Raw genomic sequence first — 23,498 nt, 5'->3', positions numbered from 1 at the left:
GCCCACTTGATTGGAACCCCATCCATCACCTTATACATTCATTCTCTCCACTACCAACACACAGTGGTAACTGTGTATTCCATCTGTAAGATTTGTTGCAAGAATCTGCTCGGTACTTTCTAAATCTGCAACCTTTGTTACCTATCAGGACAAAGGCAGAAACACCACCTTCTGCAAGTTTTCCCTTGAGTCACACAGCTTCCTGACTTGGAGATATATTAGTTATTCCTTCAATGTCTATGCCTCAAAATCCTGGAACTCCCTTCCTGACAGCACTAAGAGTTTACTGACAACAGAAAGACTGAAGCAGTTCAAGAGTGTGCCTCACTAGCATCTTCAAGAGTAAGTTAAGGATGGAAACTAAATGCTGACCTTGCCAAAGTTAGTGACTTCCCAAAAATTAGTTTTAAAAATGTTTGCTTTATGTACCCAGACATATCGTATAATCAACTTAAACATTTCAATTATAACCCCCTGAATTTTCTGTGCTTGAGGGAATGTGAGCCTCATTTTTTACAATCCTTGCATCATTTATCCCTTTTGTTTCATTGTCATCCTGGTGAGTTTGCATTGCACCTCTCCCATGCCGCCCAATCCATTATGTTCTTCATAAACGTAATACTCCAGACGTAATCTAGTCTTTCCGCCTATATTTTCCCTGTTGCTTTTATTTTGTACTTGTCAGTGTTTTGGTAATCTCTGGATATTGTCGCTCTTTGCTGCTCAGTGATTAAATTAAACTTGCAATTTTTTTTTCTTTACAGTATGCCACAGGTTGTGTCTCTGGTTGTGTATGTCCTGATGGTTTAGTTTCTGATGGAAGTGGTGGCTGTATTCCCATAAATCAGTGCCCATGTACTCATAATGGAATTCAGTACCATTCTGGGGACATTGTACAGGTGGACTGTAATTCATGGTACGTAGAAAATATTTACTCATTTTTAACCAACAGGTAAGGTACATCAGTGTAATAACACTAGCAATGTAATTTGGTTAATGTACATCTTGTTTGACTTTTTAAGTGAATGCAAAAATAGATTGTGGACCTGCACAAACCAACAGTGTCATGGGACATGTATGATCTATGGAGATGGGAACTATGTCACTTTCGATGGAAAACGTTACAATTTTAATGGTGACTGTGAATACGTTGTTGCACAGGTATTGGAGACAAATATGCCTATTCATTAAAATAATCATTGTCTTATTTTTCAAATAGAACAAAAGATTGACAATGTAAAGTAAAATTTGGATCTTATGTCAGTGAAAGTTAACTACGTAATGGTGCTACTTTAATAGTTCAACAAGTACAATGATGCTAAATTGCTCCATTTATTACTGCTCTTGCATTCCAATTTCGGAATTTTTAGAGCTAAATTAGTTTTGTTTGCGGTATATTTATAGACTTACAGTTATATATTCTGTAGACTTGTTAGTTTTTAATTCTGTCTATTCATACTTGCTAGGATTATTGTGGAAATAACACCTTGAATGGCACCTTCAGAGTAATCACTGAAAACATCCCTTGTGGGACCACTGGAACAACATGTTCTAAATCAATTAAAATCTTCTTAGGGGTAAGTAAACAGGATAATATGCAATCAGAATCACTGTATCTACTTCATGGACTTGAACGGGTACAAGCAAAAGTGTTGAGGGGAACGAGGTATTAAATATTTTAAAAAACAGGGTTGGAATCTTTGTATTTTGCCCAACCCACATACAAACTGAAATAGAAATTAGTAGATAAGGGAAGTGACTGAAAGAATGATGTGGGAAAGGTGTTGTATCAGACACCGGCACCGGCACTGGAACAGGAGGGAATTGTACATTTGCCGAACCAGGCTGGGGACCAGGATCCCAGTGAAAAGCATGAATGTGGCAGTTACAAAAATTTTAAGTGAATGAATTGGGATTGAAAAGATAGTAGAAACAATAACTCTGCAACAAACAAAAAGGAACAGACTAACAACCAGATTGGTTGCTTCACAAGAGAGAATTAAGAAACATATGTGGGAAAACAACAGTGCTGCTGATGGACAAATATGCCTATGCTGCCCAAATGAGGTAGTTGTTATACAAATACAAATTCAACTCAGATCAATCAGGAGTAATATGGACTCTTGAGAATGATAGCACTGGTGTGATCAGTGAGCATAAGAAAATGATGGGCACATCAAATAACTGTATTGAGTCAGAGTTTACAGGAAAGGAAAAGGATAGTCTGCTATACCTGCCAAGACTATTAATATTGAAGAAGAGGCAGGGATTCACTGCAATTGACTTAAACAATGTAAACGTAATGAGGAAAGCAAAGGTGCTAAAGAGTAATAAATCTCCAGATGGTTTCCACTTCAGGGTTTTAAAGTAGGTCAATGAGAACATGTAAAATGCCATAACTATAATCTTCTGAAAGAAAAAAACAGAATGGTGTGAAAAACTCAGCAAGTTTGGAAGCAGATGAACAGAGTAAGTGGGCTGAATCTGATGTTTATTTGGCTAAATGCTAAATGCATGAAATTCTTTGGAAGGGTTTTCACTGCGAGGCTCAATGGATTTTCTCACTACCTTACCAAACTCACCTCATTAACTACCATGTGCCTATAGCCTCCCTCTTGCACTATTCTATCTCAGTCATCGTGCACTTTTCCCAAAACAGCTCACCAGGTTTCCCAGACTTGATCAACATTCTTGGCTTCAGTGCTATTTAAAAGACCATTGTGCATCTAGACAAGCACCATCAGTCTGGAGCCCTGCATGGTTAAAGACATTTTCCCAAAAAGGCAGACAAAAAAAATTTGGTGTTCCATTTTGAAGCCAAGGGCCTAAAGGTCCTGGTGGACAGTGTGGTGCACAGATGGGACATCCTCTTCCCCTAGGACCAGCAGGGGAGGCTACGATGGCAGATCATGCCAGTCTGCTCTGAGATCACCACCAAGGTCAGTGCAGCCATTTGGAGAAATGCCTAGCAATGTAGGAAGAAGGAGGTCAATATCCTAGAGAGGCAGAGAGGTGAGGGAGGGAATTCTAGAGCTTAGGACCTAGGCAACTGAAGTTAAGCTGCCAACTGTGGATCAGTTAAAGTTAAAGATGCTTAAGGCCAAAATTAGATGAACATTCTGGTAAGGTTGCGAGGCTCAGGATACGACAGAGGTAGGAGGTAGTGAAGCCATGGAGGGTTTTCAAAACAAGGCAACAGTTTTAAAAATCAAGACTTTGCTTGATCAAAGCCTCGTGTAGGTCAGTGAACACATGGGTCATTGGTGAACAGGATTTGGTGTGAGTTAGTACGCAAGCATCAGAAAGTTTCATGACCCAAAGTTTACAAAGTATAGAATATGTAAGACCAGATGAGTGTGCAGTGGTTTAGTCAATTTTAGGAGATAACAAATGCATTGTGGATTTCAGCAGTAGATGAGCTAAGGCAGAGTGATGTTGGGCATTAACAGCAAGAATAAAAAGATTGTCCCTCTTGCTGGCAACTGCATGAGACTAAGTTATTAGCTAGAAAATGGAGTTTGAAGTGGGCATCAAAGGTGGCTTTGGTCATCTCAGTGATTGATTGAAGAAAATTTCTCCTGATTTAGTCCTGGATGTCAGATAGCAATCTGAACACTTCAGGGTTGACAGAGGTGGTGGTTAAATAGAACTGGATGTCATCAGAGTAAATGTGAACACTAATTATATGCCTTCAAAAGCTACCACAAAATTGCAGCATTGGATAAAACACAGGATAGGACCTGGAGCTAACACTGCGGGAGCAGGAAGGGAAGCCATTGGGAATAATACTTGGCCATGATTAAATAGATAAGATTGGAACCAGGAGAGAGTAGTCTCATCTACCTGGATGACAATGGAGATGTTTATTCATGCAGGTTTTGCCCTTAAGGGATGGGGCACTACTTGTCACTGGCCATTTGGGTGTTGTGGTTCTGTTCGCCGAGCTGGAATTTGTGTTGTAGACTTTTTGTCCCCTGTCGAGGTGACATCCTCAGTGCATGGGAGCCTCCTGTGAAGCGCTTCTGTGATGTTTCCTCCGGCATTTAAAGTGATTTGTATCTGCCGCTTCCGGTTGTCAGTTCCAGCTGTCCGTTGCAGTGGTCGGTATATTGGGTCCAGGTCGATGTGCTTGTTGATTGAATCTGTGGATGATGTCATGCCTCTAGGAATTCCTTGGTTGTTCTCTGTTTGGCTTGTCCTATAATAGTAGTGTTGTCCCAGTCGAACTCATGTTGCTTGTCATCTGAGTGTGTGGCTACAAGGATAGCTGGTCATGTCATTTCGTGGCTAGTTGGTGTTCTTGGATGCGGATCGTTAGCTGTCTTCTTGTTTGTCCTACGTAGTGTTTTGTGCAGTCCTTGCATGGGATTTTGTACACTACATTGGTTTTGCTCGTTCTGGGTATCGGGTCCTTCGTCCTAGTGAGTTGTTGTCTGAGAGTGGCTGTGGGTTTGTGTCCTGTTATGAGTCCTAGTGGTCACAGTAGTCTGGCTGTCAGTTCAGAAATGTTTTTGAAATGTTTCAGAAATCCTCAAGCACTGAGGATGTCACCTAGACAGGGGACGAAACGTCTGCAACACAAATTCCCAGCTCAGCAAACAGAACCACAACAATGAGCACCCGCGCTACAAATCTTCTCCCAAACATTTGGGTGTGTTTGTTTCTCTTCCTGGTGGTGGTATAGGAATAAAGTTTTCTGCAGTCAATATTTCTTCACTGTGTCCGACACCTACACGCGCACGACATGAGTGTTGGGGAGAAATAAGCACTACTACTGTTTGGCAGTAGTATGAGGAGAGGATAAAAGAAAATAAAAAATAAATAAACAGGGGATTAGATTAAAAGGCAAAATATATATTGCCAGGAGATTAAGAATCTCCTCAGAAGGAAAAAATATGCATAATCAGGAGATTAGAATCTCCTCAATTGAGGACTGACTCTGAGCTGGCTGGCCACAGCCAGTGTACTGTGCCCTTTATACAAAAAAATGCCAAGAGGGCAAGGTGCCCTTTATACATAGAAAATGTTGGAGCAAACTCCAGCAAATGCTGGAGATATGTATCTCATCTTGTAATCCCTTGAGAGAGAGAATATAAAAAGCAATGGAGATGTTTGAGGAGGATGGCGAGGTCAACTTCAACAGTTTGAGATGGACAAAATGGGAGAGTTTACCTTTGTCACACAGTCACAGTGTGTCATTTGTTGCTTGGGGATATGGAGTCAAGGCCAGAATTCTGATTGGAGGGATTCAAACATGGAATTCCAAGAAAGATAAGTGCAGGTTTTGGAGGTGATCACACATGCAAGGACTTGAGAGGAAATGGAGATTGGTAATGGAAGTTTGCAAGAATGGTAGGGGTTGGCAGATTGAGGAAAGCAATAATGAGCATTAACTTATAAGAGAAAGGGACAGTAGAATTAATACTTCAGCTAATTGGAAGGAAGGGAAGTTAGATTGCCAGCACTTTAGTGACAGAAGGAGATGGGACCCATGGAGAAGATGAGTTTAGTGAGGATCAGGAAACAGTCAAAAACCTAATAGGATCTAGCCTTTATGTCTAGAGGGTTAGAATAGAACTGGGTAAACATCATGCTTCTATACAAAGCCCTGTTTTAGATCTTGTATCAAGTATCGTGACTAATCCTGGGTACCACACCTTCAGGATAGAGTAGCTTATATGGAGGGCAGTTTAGATTTAGCAAAATGATTCCTGGACTCTAAGGATTTCTAGAGGATTTCACATCATTAAGGTAAAGAGACACATATGCTATTAATTATAAGACTGAACTTTCTGTGACAAGCTTAATGGGACAAATAATGTTCAAAACCAGAAAAGTCTTAAACATATGCCAGAGAGCAAGGTGCCCTTTATACAAAGAAAATGTTGGAGCAAACTCCAGCAAATTCTGGAGATATGTATCTCATCTTTTAATCCCTTGAACTTGCTGAACAATTAGTGTTTAAATAACACAACATGTTGTTAACACACTATACATTTCTAATAATCCAACAAATGCACTAACTTAATTCTGCAATTTATATGTAGCTATTTTACATGGTATTTATCTCACTAGATTGTTTACAATCTTTCAGAACTTGGAAATAAAACTCTCAGGTGGAAAGTATGAAGTGGTAAAGTTTGGTAGCGGCAAACACATTCCTTATGAAGTACGTTATCTTGGCATTTACCTTGTAATTGAAGCTAAAAATGGACTGGTGTTGATCTGGGATAAGAAAACAAGCTTGACCATTAAACTCAGTCACTCCTTTCAGGTAAGTGCTTACTTCTGGACCTTGATATTACAAACGATGCTCTTTACATTAACAGCAATTTAAAACATTTTGAACTGGCACTCACTTTAACATTCCTTATCATTGCTCATGGTTGAAGTATCTCAAACCCCTTCACGTAATTATTTACTTTGAGATATATTGAGAGTTGTTATGATGGCTAATACATTCTGTTACAAAGAGTTAGCATATGATTTCCTGTTACTATTTTTATTGCCTGAGATTGATTATCACAGTCCATTCTCCAGCAAGTCACTGTATGCTTTTTCAACTGAAGCTAATGAATGAAAAGCACACTTGGAAACAATTCATTTGTGGGTCAGAGCAAGCAACACCAAGAATTGTAGGAGAAGATATCTGCCTGTTGTTGTGAGAGAATGATATTTCATGTCATTTATTTATTGCCACAAGGACTGAGTAAATTTTTGTTTGAAGAACATTGTTAATCGCCAGTGTATTTACAGACATATGAACATGTGAATCACAAGGAGGAGTAGGCCATTTGGCCCCTTAAGCCTGTTTCACCATTCAATAAGTTCACATTTGATCTGATTGTAACCTCAAATCCACATTTGTTCTGATCCTGCTAACTTTTCCCCCCTTGCTTAACTGGAATCTATTTTCTGCCTTAAAAATATTCAAGGACTCTGTCTTTTCAAGGAGAGCGTTCAAAAGACTCACAACTCTCTCGGAGAGAAAAAAATTCCACTTATCTGTTTTAAAGGGGTAACCCTTTGTTCTAGATTCTCACATAAGAGGAAACATCCTCTCCACATCTCCCCCATCATGACCTTTCAGGTTGTTGTTAAATGTTGTTTTGATCAAATTGCTTCTTATTCTAAGCTTCAGTGGATACAAGCCTAGCCTGTCCAACATTTCCTCATAAGATAGTCTGCCCATTACAGGTATTAGTCTAGAAAACCTTTTCTGAACTGCCTGCAACACATTTGCATCTGTTCATAAATACTGTAACCAGTACTGTGTACATTTCTCCAAACAGGGTCTTCCCAATTCCCTGTATAATTGAAGCATACTTTTGTATTCCATTCCTTTCACAATAAACAACAATATTCTATTGGTTTTCCTGATTACTTGCTGTTTCTGCATATGAACCTTTTGTGATCCATGCACTAGGATACCCAGATACCTTTGCATCTCAGAGCTCCGCAACCTTTCACCATTTGGTGAATGTTTCTTTTTTATTCTTCCTTCCAAAATGGACAACCACTCATTTTCCCTCATTAGACTCAATTTGCCAAATCTTTACCAATTCAGGTAATCTGGCAATATCAATTTTGTAACCACCCATGTCGTCTTCTCAATCAATTTTTCTATCAATCTTTCGTGGTCAACACATTTGGCAATACAACCTTCCTCGGCACCATTTACATAAAGGCTATGCTTGCTGACACCTAGGAACATGCTCAAGGATCTCTCATAAATAAATTTGAGCAAAGAATTACAACTACCTAATATTAAAAATTGGTTAATGAAAATAAAGAGTAAAACAAGATGGACTTATAATTTTAATTTGGAAAAACTTTCTTAATGTTCTATATGTGCATTTGGATATAATCAGTGGTGAGTATATGTAATCAATAATTATTATCAGATCATTGGTGTCAGCAAGCATTTTTTATATAAATTATAAACTGTGCCTATCTGTGTGACACGTCATTCATTACATAGAAACATAGAAAATATGCATAGGAGTAGGCCATTCGGTCTTTTGACTGCACCACCATTCAATATGAACATGGCTGATCATGCAACTCAGTATCCCATTTCCATCCTCTCCCCATACCTCTTGATCCCCTTAGCCGCAAGGGCCATGTCCAACTCCCTCTTGAATATATCTAATGAACTAGCACCAACAGCTTCCTGTGTTAGAGAATCCCACAGATTAACAACACTGAGTGAAGAAATTCTTCCTTAGGTCAGTCCTGAATGACTTATCCCTTATTCTTGGACTGTGAACCCTTGTTCCGGACTTCTCCAACATTGGGAACATTCTTCCTGCGTCCAGTCCAATCAATATGATTTTTTGTTTCTATGAAAATCTTCCCTCATTCTTCTAAATTTCAGTGAGCCTTTTTCCATAATGGTGATGCCTAGCACGAGAGGACATAGCTTTAAATTGAGGGGTGATAGATATAGGACAGATGTCAGAAGTTTCTTTACTCAGAGAGCAGTAGAGGTGTGGAATGCACTGCCTGCAACAGTAGTAGACTCACCAAATTTAAGGACATGTAAATAGTCATTGGATAAACATATGGATGAAAATGGAATAGTGTAGGATAGATAGGCTTCAGATTGCTTCCACAGGTTAGCGCAACATTGAGGGCCGAAGGGCCTGTACTGCATTATAATGTCCTATGTTCTATGCAAGAACAGTTGATCCAATCTTTCCTTATATGTCAATCCTGCTTTCGAGGGAATCAATCAATCTAGAACCTTCACTGGACTCCCTCAATAGCAAGAACATCTTTCCTCAGGCGAGGAGACCAAAAGTGCATATAATATTCAAGGTGTGGCCTCATTCAGGCCCTGTATAACTGCAACATGACATCTTTACCTCAATACTCCAATCCTACCAATCTGAAAAGGATTCATTTACACTTCCTTTCTGCTTCCTTTTAGCCAGCCAATCTTATTTCTATGCCAAAATGTTACCATCTACATCATGAGCTTTTTAGGCACAATAATCTTTGATGTGGCACCTTATCAAGTGCCTTCTGAAAGTCAGGGAATAGTACACCCACTCATTTCCCTTAATCCACCACATATGTTACCTTCTCAATGAACTCCAATAATTTGATCAAATATGATTTCATTTTCACAAAGCCATGATGACTCTTCCTGATTACCTTGAACTTAATAACAAATGTTGTCACATCTTGTTATATGAATGTGAAAGAAGTGACTAAGATCACTAGATTGTTACTGATTCTCTTTCATTATATCATCATTTCAACAACTCACTTAAATTACAAAGATATGTTTGCCTATTTTTATCATACTGAATGTCCAATGCTAATTAATATTGGAATGCATGATCAATCTTCATCTTGCCTTGGTCATTGACTGCTTTGATTTGATCACTGGCAGTTGTACATCAAACACCAAGTAAAGACCCATTGTCAGATTTTCTGTCTGTGATGTCTTAGGCACTCCCCTTGACCAGTCATATAAATGTTTCAGCTACTAGCACAACTCAAGGTAAGGTGTTTTGCACCTTGTCCATCAATGAATGACAAGGCATAAACCACTTACCTGAATGGATACAACTGAAACAATAGTCAAAAAGCATACCATCTTCCCAGCCAAAGCAACTTGCCTGATTGTCAATTTATCCACAAGTCCTTTAAGGAGGGGCTAACAACCACCCATTCTGGGGAAGCATCCCGCTGACATCGCAGGGAGAAAAGAGAATACGTTTTTTGATTGGTCAGTGCTGTTCGGGAGCTAGTTTGTGTTAACCCATTCATTCCTTTGGTGCTGCAGGTGAAGAAATCTCACTGTAGTGCAGGATAAGTGTGTCTCAGTCTTTCGAAAGGGTTAGTACAGTTAATTCATCTTCTGGTCAGTACATGGAGTTCAGAGAGTGAGTAAGTTGGGGGGGGGGGAGGTGCTATTTGTTAGACAGTAATAACTGTAATTTTTGTGAGCTAATTAACATTTAACTTGTAAACTAACATCCAATAGAAGTGTAGTCAATGTCAGTTGGTGGGATTTTGTGTTCCATCTGCAAGATGTGGTTAATGATGGATGCCGAGAGCATCCCTGATAATGAGATCTGCAGGAAGTGTAGCCAGCATCAGCTGCTCACCGAATGAATTGATCGGCTTGAGAGGCAGTTGGAGGCACTAAGGAGCACACATGTAGTGAAGAGCATCAGAGATAGAAGTTATAAAAGTGTGGTCACACACAAGTTGTAGGAAGATATATTGAGCAGCAGGTCAGTAAGTATAGAAACTGGGGAAGACCTTGAGATTAAGGCAACTATAGCTAAGAGCAAGAGCAGTCAGGCAGAGGTTGCTGAGCTTTAGTGGATTCGGAGCTTGGACTTATTTTACTACAATGTAAGAAATATGACAGGTAAGACGGATGAACTTAGAGCCTCGATTAAAGCATGGAATTATGATGCCGTTGCTATCACAGAAGCGTGGTTGAAAAAGGGACAGGACTGGCAATGTAACGCTTCAGGATATCAATCTTTTAGATGGAGGAGGAAGCAAAAGACCTACAGCAGTTGCATTACTGGTTAGGGAACATATCACAGCTGTGTTGAGAGAGGACACCCTGAAGGGATCTTGCAGTGAGGTATTATGTGTTAGACGCAGGAATAGGAAGGGTGCAGTGACAATGCTGGGATTGTAATACAGATTTCCCAGCTGCCAGTGGAGATAGAGAAAGATTCTGGAAAGAAATGAAAATAACATAGTTGCTCTGGTGGATGATTTTAACAACCCCTATATTGACTGGGACTCACTTAGTGCCAGGCATTTGGATGGGGACCAATTTGTTATATGTATCCAGGAGGGTTTTTTGAAACTGTATGTGGGTAGTCTAATGAGGGAGGGGGCCATAATGGATCTGATATTGGGAAATAAGCTCAGCCAGGTGATCAAAGTTTAAAATGGGGGATCATTTTGGAAATAGGGACCATAACTCTGTAAGTTTTTGGATATTTATAAATAAGGACAAGAATGAACCTTGGATGAAGGTATTAAATTGGGGGAAGGCCAACTATAACTGAATTAGACAGGAGTTGGAGAATGTGGATTGGGAGCGGCTGTCTGAGGGTAAATCTAAATCTGACATAGAGTCATAGAGTTGTACAGCACAGAAACAGACTCTTCGGTCCAACTTATCCCTGCCAACCAGATATCCTGAACTAATCTAGTCCCATTTCCCAACATTTGGCCCATATCCCTCCAAACCCTTCCTATTCATATACTCATTCAAATGCCTTTTAAATGTTGTAATTGTATCAGCCTCCACCACTTCCTCTGGCAGCTCATTCTATACATGCACTACCATCTGTGTGAAAAAGTTACCCCTTAGATTCCTTTTAAGTTTTTCTCTTCTCACCTTTAACCTATGCCCTCTTGTTTTGAAATCCTCCAGCCTATAGAAAAGACTTTGGCTATTCACTCTATCCATCGTCCTCATGACTTTATGGACCTCTATATGCTCACTCCTCAGCCTCCGTAACTCCAGGGAAAGTAGCCACAGCCTATTCAGCCTCTCCCTATAGCTCAAATCCTCCAACCCTGGCAACATCACTATAAATCTTTTCTGAACCCTTTCAAGTTTCACAAAATCCTTCCTATAGCAGGGAGACCAGAACTGTATGCAGTATTCTAAAAGGAGCCTAACCAATGTCCTCCATAGCTGCTCCCAAATCCTATACTCAATGCACTGACCAATAAATCAAAATGGCGAAAGTGAGGACTGCAGATGCTGGAGATCAGAGTCAAGATTAGAGTGGTACTGGAAAAGCACAGCAGGTCAGGCAGCGTCCGAGGGGCAGGAAAATCGATGTTTCGGACAGGAGCCATTCATCAGGAAATCAAACATACCAAATGTATTCTTCACTGTCCTGTCTATCTGTGACTCCACTTTCAAGGAACAATGAATCTGCACTTCAAAGTCTCTTTGTTCAGCACCACTCCCCAGGACCTTATCATTAAATGCATAAGTTCTGCCCTGATTTGCCTTTCCAAAATGCAGCACCTCACATTTATCTAAATTAAACTCCATCAGTCCTCAATGGATTTCTCAGTCCATTAACAGTTGTACTCTGAGGTAACCTTCTACACTGATCACTGCACCTCCAATTTTGCTGTCATCTGCAAACTTACCAAACATACCTCCTATGTTCACAACCAAATCATTTGTATAAATGATGAAAAGCAGTGGACCTGCACCGATCCCAATGGCACACCACTGGTTACAGCCTTCCAGTGTGAAAAGCAACCTTCTGTCTTCTACCTTTGAGCCAGTTCGATATCCAAATGGCTAGTTCCCCCTGTATTCCATGTAATCTAATCATGCTGACCAGTCTATCATGAGGAACCTTATTGAATGCCTTACTGAACTCCATATATATTGTGTCCACTGCTATGCCTTCATTAATCCTCTTTGTTACTTCTTCAAATGTGAGAATATTTTAAGGACCAATTGATTCAAGTGAAGGACAGACATGCCTCCCATGAAAGTGAAGGACAGGAATGGCAGAATTTGGGAATTTTGGATGACAGGGGAAATGTTCAGCTTAGTCAAATGAAAAAAGGCATGCCTAATGTCTAAGCAACTAAAAATAGACAAAGTTCTTGAAGAATGTAAAGCAGTTCAAACAGGGACTTATAAGGGCTAAAAGGGGCCATGAAATGTCCTTGTCAAAAGGCAGAAGAAGAATCCCAAGGCTTTTATGGTATATTAGGAGCAAGAGGGTACCTATGGAAAGAGTAGGCCCACTCACACATAAAGGAGGAAGGTTATGTGTGGAGTCAGAGGAAATGCATGAGATCCTTAATGAGTACTCTACATTGGTATTCACCAATGAGAGGGACGTGAGGCATGTTGAAGTTAGGGGAAGTATGAATACAGTCGGGCAGGTCAACATAATGAAGGACGAAGTGATGGGTGTCTTGAAATACATTAAGGTAGACAAGCCCCCAAGGCTAGATGGGATCCATCCGAATACAATGTGGGAGGCAAGGGAGGAAATAGCTGGGGCCTTAATAGATATTTTTGCATCCACTTTGGCCTCAGACAAAGTTCCTGAGGACTGGTGAATGACCAATGTTATTCCTTTGTTTAAGAAGGGAAATAGTGGTAATTCAGGTAATTACAGGATGGTGAGCTTGATGTCAGTTGTGGAGAAGCGATTGGAGATGATACTGAGAAACAGGATTTATTCACATTTGGAAGCAAATGGACTTGTTAGGGATACAAAGTTAAAAATCACACAACACCAGACTATAGTCCAACAGGTTTAATTGGAAGCACACTAGCTTTTGGAGCGCCGCTCCTTCATCAGGTGATAGTGGAGGGCTCAATCCTAACACAGAATTTATAGCAAAAATTTACAGTGTGATGTAACTGAAATTATACATTGAAAAATTGATTGTCTGTTAAGCCTTTCATCTGTTAGAATACAGTGATAGTTTCACTTCTTTCATGTATAAATCACAAAACCTTTTTTTTTTTAAAAGTTGCATTCTCGGGTTAGCTGTTAACAATGGTGTTAGCTAGACAATATGTTGAAGGTGTTGGCCCCCTGTATTCTCTGTCTATTCCATGATGTTTAGATTCTAGTCTAAAAAGTGAGATAACGGAGTTTTACATAAATTCATGCAGTTTTTGAGCTCAGAGATTTACATGAATGCATGCAGTTTTTGAGCAAAATACTGCACTGCAAATCATTGTTAGGGATAGGCAGCATGGATTTGTGTGGGAAAGGTCATGTCTCACCAACTTGATTGAGGTTTTTGAGGAGGTGACAAGAATGATTGCTTAGGTAGGGACAGTTGATGTTGTCTACATGGACTTTAGTAAGGCATTTGATAAGATACCTCATGGCAGACTGATATAGAAGGTAGAGATTCATGGGATCAGGGTCAGCTGGCTAGATGAATACAAAAGTGGCTTGATCACAGAAAACAGACTATAGCGGTGAAAGGAGGATTTTCGGTTCAGAAATCAGTAACTAGTGGTGTTCCGTAGGGATTAGTAGTGAGATCTTTGTTGATTGCAATATATATAAATGATCTGCAGGAAAATGCCAGCCTCAGCAGCAATATCCAGATCCAGAACATGAAGATTTTCAAAGTTTAGAACAAAATACTATAATTGGTAAAGAGAATTTGGAGGTCAAAACAGTAATTGTTATTTAGACAGTGTTTTTAAAATCACTGAAAAATCATAAGCAGTACCAAAGTGCAAAAATTCTGTTGGTCCATTAAAGAGCCAGCATTTTTTTCTGTTCTTCTGTCAATAAATGATGACTGGTGTAAAGCATTGATCCACTAAACATGATGACTTTGAAATACTATTAAATGCAGTTTAGTTGTCTGTCACCAGTACCAATTTATGTTTTTTTAGGGTGTAGGTTTGAGCTGAGCTGTAGGATTGATATCCAGACGTTTCATTACCTGGCTAGGTAACATCATCAGTGGCGATCTCCAAGTGAAGCGAAGCTGTTGTCTCCTACTTTCTATTTATATCTTTCTCCTGGATGGGGTTCCTGGGGTTTGTGGTGATGTCATTTCCTGTTCGTTTTCTGAGGGGTTGATAGATGGCATCTAGATCTATGTGTTTGTTTATGGCATTGTGGTTGGAGTGCCAGACCTCTAGGAATCCTTTGGCATGTCTTTGCTTAGCCTGTCCCAGGATAGATGTGTAGTCCCAGTCGAAATGTTGGTTTTTTTCATCCGTGTGTAGGGCTATGAGGGAGAGAGGGTCGTGTCTTTTTGTGGCTAGCTGGTGTTCATGTATCCTGATGGCTAACTTTCTTCCTGTTTGTCCTACATAGTGTTTGTGGCAGTCCTTGCATGGAATTTTGTAGATGACGTTGGTTTTGTCCATGGGTTGTACTGGGTCTTTTAAGTTTGTTAGTTTTTGTTTGAGAGTGTTGGTGGGTTTGTGTGCTACTAGGATTCCGAGGGGTCTCAGTAGTCTGGCTGTTCATTTCTGAAACTTCTTTGATGTATGGTAAGATGGTTAGGGTTTCTGGCTGTTTTTGGTCTGCTTGTCGTGGTTAGTTCTTGAGGAATCTGCGCACTGTATTTTTTGAGTATCCGTTCTTCTTGAATACATTGTATAGGTGGTTCTCCTCTGTTTTCTGAAGTTCGTCTGTGCTGCAGTGTGTGGTGGCTCGTTGGAATAGTGTTCTGATACAGCTTTGTTTGTGTGTGTTGGGATCGTTGCTGGTGTAGTTGAGTATTTGGTCAGTGTTTGTCAATTTTCTGTATACACAGGTTTGTAATTCTCCCTTGTCCGTTCTTTCCACTGTGACATCCAGAAATGCGAGTTTGTTGTCGGTTTCTTCCTCCTTGGTGAACTTTATGCCTGTGAGGGTGTTGTTGATGATGTTAAATGTCTCTTCTATCTTGTTTCATTTTGTGATGACAAAGGTGTCATCTAGGTAGCGGACACAGATTTTTGTTTGATGGTTGGTAGGGCTGTTTGTTCTAGTCTTTGCATTACTGCTTCTGCTATGAATCCTGATAGCGGAGATCCCATGGGTGTGCCATTGGTTTGTTTGTAGACTATGTTGTTGAAAATGAAGTGGGTGGTGAGGCACAGGTCCACTAGCTTCATGATGTCTTCGTTGGTAATGTGATTGATGGTGGTTGGTATGTGTGTGATGGTCTCTTCTAAAAGTGTGGTAAGTGTTTCCTTTGCTAGGCCGATGTTGATGGAGATGATTTTTTAAAAATTACCTTTGAAGGAAAAACTAAACAAAGAGGGACAAAGTAACCCAATAATTCTCACCTATGTTTGGTATTACAGAGTTCCATCTGTGGATTGTGTGGTAATTATGATGGCAATGTACATAATGACTTTACAACTAGAAACCGGTTGGTGGTTGTAAACATGGAGGAGTTTGGAAACAGCTGGAAGGTATCACCTGTGTGTCCAAATGCAAAGAAAAATGAAGACCCTTGTTCAGTTAACCTTCATCGAGATGCATGGGCTCAGAAGCAATGCAGCATCCTCAAGGATAAACCATTTCTAGCTTGTAATTCGCAGGTACAGCATTATTCGCCCATGAATTCTAAATATCTTTTCACCATGTTATATAAAAATCCCTAATTGTGTGTGAGCAGGAATGGTTTCCATCTTCTTTCATCCCTGATATTTTTTGCATCTTGTGTGTGCTGCCACTTTATCCATCCATCTTCAATACCTTGAACAGTGTTCCAAGTAAAGTTTGATACTTTCCTCAGTGTTAGCATTCAACAGTTGCTGGACAATTTGAATCACACCGTTGAAAAGTGCAGGAAAAAAGTTTTAACTAACTGCCTTAAGTGAAGGGATTAAAGATTTGAAATTTACAAATGGAAGTAGCTAAAGGATTTGAGTTACAGGTGAGATGCAAGCACTTGGGGCTGAAAGGCCTTATGTTGTAATGTATTTAATTCAAAGAAAATTCTCCATTTATAGAAACCGGGTTCAGAGAGTGGTGTCAAAAAGCTGGAGATAAGTCGAGTTTGGGGCAACCTGAACTGTGAGACGTTCCTCAGAAGCACCAACTTTTGGGCAATCTCTCAACTTGACTTTTGCTTAAAGCCACATTATGCATCTATATGAATATGAACTCTGTGAAATAAAATTTGAAATATCTATATTTGTATTTTTTCATGAGGTGTAAACTTTCTAATGTTTACCCTGCAGATTAATCCAACCCCATATTACGAAGCTTGTGTACGGGATGCATGTGCCTGTGACACTGGTGGAGATTGTGAATGTTTGTGTACGGCTATAGCTGCTTATTCTTTGGCCTGCAGTATGGTTGGGGTGTGCATTTCCTGGAGAAATCCTGCGTTTTGTCGTGAGTAATATTTTGTTTACATTCAAGTTAAGGCTTGGGAGAGTAGCTGAAGCCATTAACTTCCATGAAGTCACCCACATCTCAGGATTATTCACCATTCGTGACTAAGAATGATTAAGATTCTGCAACCAATGAACACAATTATTTCTGAGTCAGCCACCAGAAGATGTGCAATGGGGTTATTTTCCTTGGAAAAATGGGGAACCAGTTTATTGCTTTGTCACAGGAATCTGGGATTGAGAATATTGCAGTTCAAAGATTTGCACCTGCATCCTATCATCCCTGATATTTTTTGCATCTTGTGTGTGCCGCCACTTTATCCGTACACCTTAATGTAAATGGTTAATGTAAATAAACCTCCATTCTCTGCGGCAGAACATATTTATTGGGTAGATTTTAAATAGAATTATTGCTCTAGGCAGGATCTGTAAAGGACAAGAGGCTTACTCTACCAGATTCATACTCAGGCAATGAAAAAGCGAATCTACTCCATGATGTTTGCAAAACAAGGTGAAAAAGTAAACCGTCAACTTTCTCTTTTCAGCTCTGTTTTGTGATTATTACAATCCTGATGATGAGTGTGAATGGCACTATGCACCTTGTGGCATTCCCTGTTTGAAAACTTGCCGAAATCCTGGTGGAGCATGCTCCAAGATTATCCCCAAACTTGAAGGTATTTTTCCTACTTGTTTATTAATGTGGTGTTGATAGCACAAGTTAAATGAACAAAATCAATTTCACGCAAACATTTTTATTCACAATTAGGGAGGAAGTGGATAAATAGATTATAGAGTTCATGACTGATATTAATTGTCCAAAAAAGGACCATTTCACTCTCCCCAAAATAATTCATTAAAATAGCAGCCACTTGATGGGCAGTTCATGCAGTTGGCCTAGATATCTTCAGAAGCCAGTTTAATATTGCCACAGAAAAATTGAACTACAGCTTGCCATTACATTGACTGCAATGTTGCCAAAACACATGATGAATATCGGTCAGCAGGACAAAGATAGCAAATGGACAGGAAGGCCATCACTTCAAGGTGAATTTTAAATTCACACACCATTCTGAAATGTGTATATATTGTAATAGAGCTGTACAACACGGAAACAGACCCTTCAGTCTGACCCGTCCACTCCTACCAGATATCCTACATTGATCTAGTCCCATTTGTCAGCATTTGGCCCATATCTCTTTAAACCCTTCCTATTTATCTACTCATCAGATGCCTTTTAAATATTGTAATTGTACCTGTCTCCACCATCTCCTCTGGCAGTTTGTTCCATACGTGCACCACCTTCTGCATGAAAATGTTGCTTCTCAGGTCCCTTTTGAATTTTCCCTCTCATCTTAAACATATGCCCTCTAGTTTTGGACTCCTCTTCTCACCCTATCCATGCCCCTCATGATTTTATAAACGTCTATGGTGGCATTTTTAAATTATGCGTGTGTAAAACCCAGGAGCTCCCAAATAACAGCATTTCCAGTGATTTCCACCTTCAGAATGCAGAAACTACAAGGCGAATTCCATTGACACTAAACAGACATTGCACAGCAGATTACACTAACCATTAAAGAAATAACACAGCACAGCAGTGAATAGAAACTGCACAGCAGATTACACCAACAATTAACAGAAAATAGGCATCAGATGGCATCAATTAACAGAAACTACACAGCAGATTACACCAACAATTTGTCAAAATTATTCTGCAGATTATAACAACACATAACAGCAATGACACAGCAGATTATGCCAACACTTTAACAGAAATAACACAGCAGATTACTCAACATTGAACAGAAATCTTATGGCAGATTACACCAGAAATTAACAGAAGTTACACTGCATATTACACTGTTAATTAACAGAAATTTGCACAGCGGATGACAGCTATGAACAAACTACCCACCTGGCTACTGCAACAATGAATAAAAACTGCACAGCAGATTACATAAACAGTTAAAAGAAACTAGGCAGAACATTACATAAACAATTAACAGAAAGATTTTAGCAGATTATACCCACAATTAGCTGAAATGACACCACAGATTACACTGAAAATTAACAGAAGCTACACAGCAGAGTGCATGAACAATTAGTAGAAATCACTATGCAGATTACAACAACAATTAACTGAAAGTACACAGCATAATACAGCAACAGATAACAGAAACTACAGAGCAGTGTAGATATTTTTGATGTAACTTTCACAGACAAGTTATAACACATGCTTCAGGCCGGTGGGACTTGGACCCAGATCTTCTGGCCTGTATTAGGGACACCACCACTAGGCCACAAGAGCCCATTAGACAGTAGTGTATGCTGACTACTATTAAGGTTAGGGTGGCACGGTGGCTCACAGGTTCGATTCCAGCCTCGGGCAACTGTCTGTGTGGAGTTTGCACATTCTCCCCGTATCTGTGTGGGTTTCCTCCGGGTGCTCCGGTTTCCTCCCATAGTCCAAAGATGTGCAGGTCAGGTGAATTGGCCATGCTAAATTGCCCGTAGGTTAGGTGCGTTAGTCAGAGGGAAAGGAGTCTGGGTGGGTTACTCTTCAGAGGGTTAGTATGGACTTGTTGGGCCAAAGGGCCTGTTTCCACACTGTAGGGAACCTAATTATGATATCGATTGAACCTTTAGGTACAGCTAAATTGCTCTTTGGTTTAGAGTGGTTAAATCTAGTGGAGCTAAACTAAATTTGAGTTGCTAACCCATTAGGATATCACTGGTACAGTGAGTGAAGAGAAATGTAATTGTTTTATTACCTCACACAGGCTGTTACCCAGACTGTCCTGATGATAAGCCATTTTTGGATGAGGACAAAATGCAATGTGTTAAATTGGACAATTGCCCCTGCTACGTTAATGGAAACCACTATGAGCCAGGCCACATTGTGCCAAGCACTCAGAACTGTGAATCATGGTAAGTTTTACTATAAGCATTTCTGCATGTATTATCCATGTGACAATAAGAAAACTTTTCCTTTTTTGAGGAGTGGAGGAAAGCGCTTACCTTGTACTTAATGAGAGAAACTGATGCTGGGTGACGAGGAACATTCCTGTTTTAGAACCCAGTTTGAACGGGATCAGCACATCATGATGTCTCAGTGGCTAGCACTACTGCCTCACAAACCTGGTTTGATTCCAGCTTGAGGCGACTATCTGTGTGGAGTTTTCAATTCCTCCTTGTGTCTGCATTTACTCTGGGTGCTCTGGTTTTCTCCCACAGTCCAAACATGTGCAGGTTTCGTGGATTGGTTGGGCTAAGATTGTTCGTAGTGTCCAGGGATGAACAGATTGGGTGGATTAGCCATGAGAAATACAGGGTTAGGATAGGGGATGGTTCTAGGTGGGATGCTCTTTAGAGCATCAGTATGGACTTGATGGGCTGAATGGCCTGATTCCACACTGCAGGGTTTCTATGGGTCAGAATTGGAGCAAATCTTCCTGTGTCTCACCTAATATATCATTTCCTATAACTGTTTGGTATAATTTTAGTCTTAGGTGAAGCTGTTTAGGATATCTATTATGCTATTTAAATGCATATTCAATCAACGGTCTGTCAGAATTTTCAGTTGTGGTGGGAGAAATTCCTGAAGATTTATTCATATCACATACTGAACACATAGGATCAAATGATGTCAGCAAGTCTCAATCTATTGTTGTTGGCTTTATTGCTTGTTTTGTACCAACATCTGTTATGTTGAGAAAATGGAGAAACGGGAAGCCACTTCTATGAAGTGAGGGTGAGCAAAAAGATAAAGTTTGGAAATTGGACCAGGTGGAGAAACTTCACTGCAATGGGAGCATGAAATAATAGTTTTGCTGGTAATACTGAGAATACCTTCATAGCCACCATACAATAGTTCACTGATAATCCACATTACACAACGAAGCTTGTGTTCCCTGGACTGTTGAAGGTTAAGGAATTTTAGGAGGTAATTTGATTGAGGTTTATAATACATTAAGGGGAATGGTGAAGGAGATGGGAGAGAACCATTTCTGTTGATTGGGGAGTTTAGGACTAGGAGGCAGAGTGAAAACTGAAATTAGGAAATAATTCTACACAAAAATGGTGGCCTAATTTGTATCTCCCTTTCATAAAAGACAACTGATGCTAGATCGATTGTCAATTTAAATCTGAGATTATTAGCTTTTTTGTTAACCAAAATTATTATGGAACTTCGAGTCAGGTCAGATTAGCCATGATCTCACTGAATGGCTGAATAGGCTTGATAAGCTGAACAGAAAATATCTGTATTCTATGTTCCTGCATAATTGTAAGTAATATATCAAACCTATAATTAACAGCATTCCTATCTATCACTGATGGTAGTACTGTTACATTCACTCTGGGGCTGTGTATTGTAGTCTGCAGTTATCGATGATGATAATACAGGCACCAATGTTCTTTCCATCAAATGGCTGCCAAACAACCTTTACCACTCTTACTGCCTGTCATTAGGTTTTGTTGAAAGGATTTGCAAGTTGATACTCTACTTGTTTGGGTGCATTATGAATGTGCAAGTAAAGTGCATTCATAATGAATGCACTTTACTTGCACATTCATTGTTGAGTTGGGTTTCAAACCTGGAGCTTCTAATCAGAGGTAGGGATGCTACCCTCCAGACAATAATATCAATAGTTATCCTGAAACAAGACCTTATGTAGTCACACTCACCAGTCAACCTTATTTTATTAATCTCTCCTTATAATTTTGGCGTCTGGTTTGTACCAGGTTCACTAAATTGCTGCTGCATGTACAGGCTCTGTAGATAATGATGATCTCCAAGCTTGTCGTATTCACCAGTCTCGCTTTCTTTCCCTGACTTTTTAAACTACAATTCTTCTTGAATTCTACCCCAACCTTCCCATTTCCTAATTCCTATCCTGCAGCCTCCATATTTCCTTGATACCTTCCAGTATCCCCAAGTGTGATTCCCCTAGGCTCCTTCTTTCTTGTGAGCTCCTATAGAGGTTAGCACTGCTGCCTCACAGCACAAGGAACCCAGGTTCAACTCCACCCTCATGTGACTGTCTGTATGGAGTTTGCACATTATCCCTGTGTCTGCATGGGTTTCCTCTGGGTGCTCTGTTTAGTCCCACAGTCCAAAGACGTCCCACAGTCCAAAGATTGGCCATACTAAATTACCCATAGTGTCTAGGGATGCAGAGACTAGGTGGATTAACCATGAGAAATTCAAGGTTACAAACGAGGGTACTGGAGATGGGTCTGGGTGGAATGGAAGAGTGGTGTGGACTCGATGGACCGAATGTAGGGATACTATGAACATCTGTTCTTCAGTCATTCCTCTCTCCTTAGGCACATTATAATATATCTTATCTGTTCATCCTCACCTTTCATCAATGTCATAGAGTCATAGAGATGTTTAGCATGGAAACAGACCCTTCGGTCCAACCTGTCCATGCTGACCAGATATCCCAACCCAATCTAGTCCCACCTGCCTCCAAATCTTATTCTCACTCTTCTAACTGTTCCCCCAATATATTGTTATTCTCCCTCTCAACATGCTTCTCTGCACTGCAACCTTCATTTCCAAATCTTCCTGTCTTTTCCAAGCTGTCCATCCTGACTCCCAAATCCTTGACCCCTGACACAGTACACATTCCCCAATCTCAACTTTTTTACTGAGCACCCAAACTCCAGTCTTTCCCTTGACTTGACTATCAGCTGCACTGTCCCTGATGCCCCATTGGTCTCTGCTCTCTGCAGAGATAGAATCTGAATTTGCTGTGACATAGATTTCATGAATATATGGTCAAACTCATAGATAATTTACATCAGCTATCAGAAAGACCCTGATACAGAACAGTCTTAACAGAAATCTTCTCAAAAATTGCAGAAAATATTCAATAGCAACAATACTTCATGCATAATCTCAAGGCACTATCCAACGCCCCAGGCATTTCCATTTGTTGCACTGTTTCTTTTGCCCCAGATTAGCTACTGTAGCTCAAAAAAGCCATAGGGTTTTATGCGCATATTATATCCAGCACAGATGAATTTTCTGCAATTCTCTACACTTGTTTAGAGAATATTGCATCAAAAACTGATCCCACCAATAAATCTGATCTAATCCCAGCACAATTTAATCAGAATTTACCTATAACTTTGCTTATTTGCAGAGGCCTTTCTCATTAATCAAATTCCATTTGCACACAAGAAAGCCACAGGACATGTTTTAAAATAGGATTGTCCAACACTTTTGCATGAAGGATGGATATTTTAATATGCTGAGCAAATTTCAGAAAAGTTTGCCACAGGAGTAAACATTAAGTTCACGGAAACAAATCCAAAGTAAAAAATTAATCATTCAAAGGGATAATTAAAAATGACCATTGAAAAAGGAGCAAAGCTGTGCTAAAATCTTTCTATGCTTTCTTGATTTAGAAACAAACCAGAGAGACAAAAAGACTAGATCCCAAGTACTGATCACTACGGAAGAGGGTGAGGCTGGGGCCAAGCCAAGTATCTTACAGGGAAATTGGTTTACCTTTAGGGTTACAAGCTCCAAGCTATTGTTGGCAAAATTCACTTGAAAATGGGATCATTAGCTGCTTATCTTTTAGCCTAAGTTCCTCTCTTCTCCCAACCTGGTTCGTAGAAGATTTTGGAG

General features: G+C 39.9%; 1 protein-coding gene across 1 annotated transcript in view; it reads left to right on the top strand.

Moving 5' to 3' along the window:
* LOC122558122 (uncharacterized) overlaps positions 1-23,498 on the top strand; it is a 112,122-nt gene that overhangs the window by 48,073 nt on the left and 40,551 nt on the right. The window contains exons 20-27 of the mRNA XM_087996201.1: positions 765-916; positions 1,023-1,161; positions 1,467-1,577; positions 6,095-6,274; positions 15,815-16,054; positions 16,700-16,856; positions 17,401-17,529; positions 19,636-19,783. Coding sequence (XP_087852327.1) covers positions 765-916; positions 1,023-1,161; positions 1,467-1,577; positions 6,095-6,274; positions 15,815-16,054; positions 16,700-16,856; positions 17,401-17,529; positions 19,636-19,783 — 1,256 coding nt within the window. The remainder of the gene's footprint in view (positions 1-764; positions 917-1,022; positions 1,162-1,466; positions 1,578-6,094; positions 6,275-15,814; positions 16,055-16,699; positions 16,857-17,400; positions 17,530-19,635; positions 19,784-23,498) is intronic.

Source organism: Chiloscyllium plagiosum, unplaced genomic scaffold (assembly GCF_037043375.1).
Source record: "Chiloscyllium plagiosum isolate Xiang-an unplaced genomic scaffold, Cpla_swu_hap1 HiC_scaffold_18, whole genome shotgun sequence".
NCBI classification, from domain to species: domain Eukaryota; kingdom Metazoa; phylum Chordata; class Chondrichthyes; order Orectolobiformes; family Hemiscylliidae; genus Chiloscyllium; species Chiloscyllium plagiosum.
This window is presented reverse-complemented; position numbering and strand designations above follow the sequence as displayed.